Raw genomic sequence first — 5,692 nt, 5'->3', positions numbered from 1 at the left:
GGGCGCAGCCAGTAGGGAAACACACTCCTTCCTCTGAGTCCCCCAAGCACCTGCAGAGCTCCCCCTTGGTGCCCACCGACCATCCTTCTCCCTCCCAGGACCTCTTTCACCCCCACCTGCTTCACCGGGCCGGTCAAAGACGGTTCCCCCACCGCCAGTTCCCCAGCCACCCATAAGCGCTGGGATCCCCGTGGGTGCAAAACGCAGAACTACTAACACAAGGCTGCGGGTACCTTTGTTTCTTCTTTATTTGCGGATAAAATTATGCACCGCATTCTAGATAGATTTTTTTTTTCTGATATACATTTCATCTTATTCATCACGAGCACACCACACACACAGTAGAACAGTTCCACAACCTGATAAATTGCACAAGATGAGTTTGGATTCCTGAAAACCGGCAGGCAAGCCGTCCCCGCCGCGGCTTCTCGCCTCCCCGTTTCGCTGAAGGAAATCTCCCACCCGAAACGGATTTCCCGGCCAGCCTTTCCCGCCGCAGGGTTGAAATGTCTCCAGAATGGGAAGCGCTCTTGCTGGAAATGGCTGGACGCTGCAGATTCCGAGCACTGGATGGCTGTGAAATGTCTCCCCAAGGTCAAGTTTCTGAGCCTGAGAGCTGCGCCCCTCTCCCTCCCTTCCCACCCGCTCTCGGTGACAGGGACCGAAGTGTCGTGGCCCCTCCTGGAAGGACAGATAACCTTGCCCACAAATTCACCCCCACAGCCCCCGAAACCAGGGTGTTGTGGAAAAGAAAGGACAACAGAAACGCAGACGTGATGGATTGTGGGTCCCTATTCCCTCCCACCCCCCATCCCCAATAATCAGAAACTAGGAACCAGAGATGTTGAAAGCTTGGCTTCCCAAGCGCAGCGGCAGGGCGCACGGGGCTGGTGGGGTTGGGGGCTGGGGAGAGGGAAGAGTGCGGGAGCTTGCCCCCGCGCCCTAGTCCTCCGCGTTGGTTCGGTAGGCCTCGATGAGGCCCTCGAGCGAGTGCACGAAGCCGGATACGCTGCAGATGCCGCCGATGACGAAGATGGCGACGTCGAAGAAGACTTGGTGCCACAGCAGCTTGCGCCAGAGCAGGCGCAGGTGGAAGAGGCTGGGCAGCAGGAAGCAGAGGCCGGCTCCCGTTAGGCTGCCCGTGAGGCCCATGAGCAGCGCGAAGTGCGGCACATAGATAGCCATGAGCAGCGTGAAGACTACCAGCGCGCAGCGCAGCGTTAGCCCCCACGATTTGAGCCGGCCGTCGCCGCCGTAGCAGGCGGGGAAGAAGGCGCGGCTGCCTTCCTGGAAGAGCGACTTCTCCAGAACCTCCACGGCAGCGAAGAAGGGCAGCGGGTATGACAACAAGGCCTTGGCCACCAGGAAGATGTTGACCACGGCGCGGATGGAACCGGGCAGGTTATCCGTGATGACCTCCTTGGTTTCGTCGGCCCAGGTGAGGTAGGCGACGAGCGCGAAGAGGCCTTTGAGCACGCAGGCGGCGATGTGCGTCCAGTTCATCATGCAATGGAACTCGCTGGGCTGTTGCATGTTACCCTCCAGCGAAGGCAGGAAGATCTGCGATGTGTAGCTGAACACGATGATGCCAATGGAAATAGGAAACTTCTTTACGTCGATATAGAACTTGACCTTCTCCCAGGCCCAGTCGCGCGCTCGTGATAGGCAGTAGGCGATGACCAGGATATTGATGACGAAGTGGGCCAAAGTGCACAGCAGGCTGAACTTGGACACGGCCTTGAGATTCTTAAGGAAGGCGCAGGGCAGCAGTACCGCCGTGGCGATGATAGACCAGGACTTCTGCGACACGGGTAGCCCCGGGAAGCTGTTGTACATGAGGTTGCCGCTCACCACCACGTACAGGATGCAAGTCATCACCAGCTCGATGATCTGTGCCACGTTCACCACGCGGCCGCCCAACGTGGGGAACCGCGGAGCGCAGCACGCGTTGGCGATGGCCACGTACGAGTCCCGCACCCGCACCACCTCGCCGTCCTCGTTCTCCTCGTATAGGCATGCGATGAGGATCTTGCCAGTGTAGCAGCACACCACGGCGGCGAAGATGATAAGGAACAACCCCAGGTAGCCGCCGTGCAGGATGGCGTAGGGCAGGCCCAGGACAAACATTCCCTGCGAAGCGAAGAGGCAACCAGACCTGGCGCTCAGCTCGTGCGGCCTCAGAAGGAAGGTCTGGGGGCGTGGCTTAAGGCTACAACCGAAAGGGGGCGCTAAGGACAGTGAGTCCTGGGCCTAAGACTGGGAAGTCTGGGTGTTGAGTCAGAGATGGAGAGGGAGGTGTTTAAGGACGGAATAAAGAAGGAAAGGCACGCTAATATGGCTGGGAGGCAGGGAGGGGACTGGGTGTGAGGTGAAGCCACAAATAAGGAAGGAGAATGTGGAGACACTTGGGGGTGCTTCCTGGGGACAGAATCAGAAATGGGCTCACAGGAGGAGGTGTCTTAGAGGGGGCGTGGCCAGAAAGGGCTGTGAGAAAGGTAGAAAGCTAGGCCTGAGCGACTAGGAAGACGGGGCACGGGATTTAAGGTGGGGCTGCAACAGGGGTGCAGGAAAGCTAATGAGGGAAACGCGGGTGCCTAAAGACCAAACCGGAGAAGGAAACGTTAAAGATGGCAGAGCGAGGGCGAAGAGATAGAGTAAAGAGGCTGAGTGCGGGGCAAGCCACTGGGAGGCTGGAACAGAGGGAACTTGAGGATGCTTGCTAAGGGCTCTAGAGGGTGAGGCCAGGGGCGCTGCGCGGGTGGAGAGGGGAGGCAGAGCTGGAGGAAGGGAGTCTTGGGGCAAGGCAGGGGTTGGATAGGAGAGGCCGAGCCCTAAGAAGGGGATCAAGTGGGAGGATAAGGGGCCTACAGGGAAAGCGCAACCGCTGCGTGAAAGGCTAAATGAAGCGGGAGTCTATACCCGGAAGCAGTAGGATTGGGAGGGCAGAGCTTTGGAAGGAGGGCTTAGAATCCATATGGGGAAGAAAAGCTAACGAAATCCAGGGTTCCCAAGTCCTGTAGGCCTCCAGCCTCTCTCCCTGCCTTCTACCCGAACCTACAGAACGAGGCCTTCAAAGACGCCCCGGAGGAAGGCGCAGACCACAACGGAGGCGGCTCGGCCCCTGGGCCCTGCTTCCGCGTGGCGGTCTCGCCCAACTCTGCAGCGGGAGACACCTCGGATCAGGCCACTTAGTGCGCAGGGCCCCGCGAAGCCTCGCAGAGCCTGCGTCTACAAGCAATCCCGCTGCAGCATGCCGCTCCCGGGAAACCTGCGTTCAGCGCCCCAACGACTGCGAGGTCCGGGGACGCGGAGGGCGCCAAGCCGCAGGGCCGGGGGGCGCCTAGGGCTGAGGATTCCTCCGCCCCGCGAGCGGCGGCCTGCCCGCCCCAGTCAGCTCCCGGGGTCGTTGTGCCAACTTCAAACCCGCTACTAGCAGAGCGCGGCGCCGCCTGGTGGGGAGTGGAGGGGAGAGGGGTTGAGAGTAAAGGTGAAGGCGTGGCGGGCCGTTCAGAGCATTTAGAGGTGGCTTCACCGGGGTCACACGCAGAGCAACTGGTCTCCTCTTTGCGGTGTAGCCGGGATTTCGGGCGAGAGAGGTGAATGTGAACACAGGCAGCGCTGAGGTTCCACGGACCATTCGTGCTTGTGTACGAAAGCCTATGTGCGTACCCTTGTTTACACCTGTATGTCACCAACAGGGCTGCACCTGGGAGAGCGGCCGGATCCCGTCTGCATGAGTCTGTGCATGTGTGTGTGTGTTATGTCCAAATGGGTTTATATGTGTGTGTGCTTGGGATGTACAGGTATGTGCTTCTTTGTGTGGGAGGGTAGGGGTGAGGGAGGTGCGTTTGAGGATAATCCTGTTGTCTAAATATAGATGCATTCCCTGTGGTCTATATTTAGATGCATGTCGTGTGCACATGCATGTCGTGTACCCCGCATTTGTTCGTGGGGGAGGGGAGTGTGGGCATGTGTGCCTGCCTATATACGTGCGCGTGTATATGCATGTGTTTCGGGGGAGGAGACTCCCAGCTCAGCTAATTTCACCTCTCTTTTCCTCCCGAAAATGAAGCTGTGAATCCATTCCGGAGTCCCAGGCGATACTGTTGCCTCCAATCCTGATTTTCTTTCTCTCTCACCCCTCCCCACTCCCCTCCTCCTGTTTCCCTCCCTTTTGCAGGGTCTTAGGGCAGCTGTCCCGGACCGTACCACAGCCTAGCTTCCCAGTGGCTGGGGCCGTAGGAGGTGGTGCGAATCAGGGCTAGAGACACTGCCTGGGGGCGTAGATCCCTGCGCAGGGCTGGGAGGGACGAGGGAGGGGGAGATCCCGGGCATGGGAGGTGGTTTTGTCGCCCAGATTACCTGGGGACTCGGCCAGGGGCAGAGCCTCATACACATAGCTGAAGGGGTTGGAGGTGGGGGGGAGGCAGAGGTGGGAATCCCAAGCTCACCTGGATAGCGTTGGTCACGTTCCAGCCCGCCTCCCATGCCGTGATCTTGGGTTTGTCGTGGCCCCCGAACTCGCCACCAGCCCCCACGGCCTGGTCCTTGGAGCCCGAAGGCGGCAGGGGCGCGCCGCCGCCGCGCTGGTAATGGATGTCTCCCTCGACGGGCGGTTCGGCGCCCTCGTCCCCGCAGGGCTCGCCCTCGGTTTTCAGAATGTCCATCTGCAGGCCCTGACGGTGCTCAAAGTCGAGGTCGTCGCAGTGCGCGAAGCCCACCGCTTCCTCGTCCGTGGCCGCCTGAAAACCCATCCTGGCGAACATGCCGCTCACCTTGGCCTGGGACTTGTTGGACACGGACGTGGCCACATTGGACAGCTTGCTGCGGAGCAGGGTGGCCATGGCGGCGGCGCGGCCCAAGGAAAGGACAGAAGGGGCTGGGGACGCGTGGGACGCGCGGCAAGGCGGCGAAGGCAAGAGGGGCGCGAGGCCGCTATCTCCGCTCGCTTTCCCCGCGGCGCCCTGGGGCGCTCTGGCTCATAATTTTTTTTCGTTTGAGGCTCGCTCAGGGTTGACCCGGCGGGCGGGCAGGCAGCGGGGCTGGCGGAGCGACGGTGGCGAATGCACTGCGGAGCTGCCGCGGGGCGCGCGGCGCCCCCACCCGCGCGCAGTCCAATGCGCTCCCGCCCCTCGGAATCAGGCGGTTGGGGGGCGGTGATGGGGAAGGGGAAACACCCCGCAGGCAGGGGGTGTGAGGAGGGAGCCAGAGGAAGAGAAAGGGGGCACGAAGGGACTCGGGAGAATTGAGATGGGGCAGAAGGGCGCACACGGGAAGGCGGCGGGAGGGAGCGCGCGAAGAAGGGGTGCAGAGGGCGGGGTGGGGGCCGGAGTGCTGCATTTCTGGGGGAGGTGCTAAGCTCGGATCCTGGCCCTTCCCACCTCATCGTCGCTGCAGGAAGGGAGGGGGCCGGAGCCTGCTGATTCTCGCAGTCCGGCGTCCTCGACTTTCCCCTTCAGAGTCTGGGAGCCTTTCGGCCCCAGATCCTCCGGCCAAGGACAGGTCTAGACGACCTGAAAGGCAGCAGGACAGTTACCTGTCTCGGGCAGCGCGGGCCATCTGGGCGTCGATCTCTCTCCTTGGCACCCATCACTGGCACTTAAACCTGGCCTCACGCACCCCTCGAAGGCAGAAATGTCCGGCATCGCTCTAAAGAATGTTCATCCCCGGCCTCGGTCACTGACTCCGTCTC

At 61.0% G+C, this 5,692-nt stretch overlaps 1 protein-coding gene across 1 annotated transcript; it reads right to left on the bottom strand.

The window, feature by feature from the left end:
* Window positions 1–232: 232 nt before the first annotated feature.
* SLC32A1 (solute carrier family 32 member 1) lies at window positions 233–5,091 on the bottom strand. The gene is made up of 2 exons (XM_006921811.1): window positions 4,452–5,091; window positions 233–2,130 (listed from the first exon to the last, which is right to left on the bottom strand). Exons 1-2 carry the CDS (start codon window positions 4,842–4,844, stop codon window positions 943–945), a joined length of 1,581 nt encoding a protein of 526 aa, XP_006921873.1. The 5' UTR covers window positions 4,845–5,091; the 3' UTR covers window positions 233–942.
* Between the last annotated feature and the right edge of the window lie 601 nt (window positions 5,092–5,692).

Source organism: Pteropus alecto, unplaced genomic scaffold, assembly GCF_000325575.1.
Source record: "Pteropus alecto unplaced genomic scaffold, ASM32557v1 scaffold45, whole genome shotgun sequence".
Classification (NCBI taxonomy): domain Eukaryota; kingdom Metazoa; phylum Chordata; class Mammalia; order Chiroptera; family Pteropodidae; genus Pteropus; species Pteropus alecto.
The sequence above is the reverse complement of the archived record's forward strand: the minus strand, read 5'-3'. Positions and strand labels throughout refer to the sequence as shown.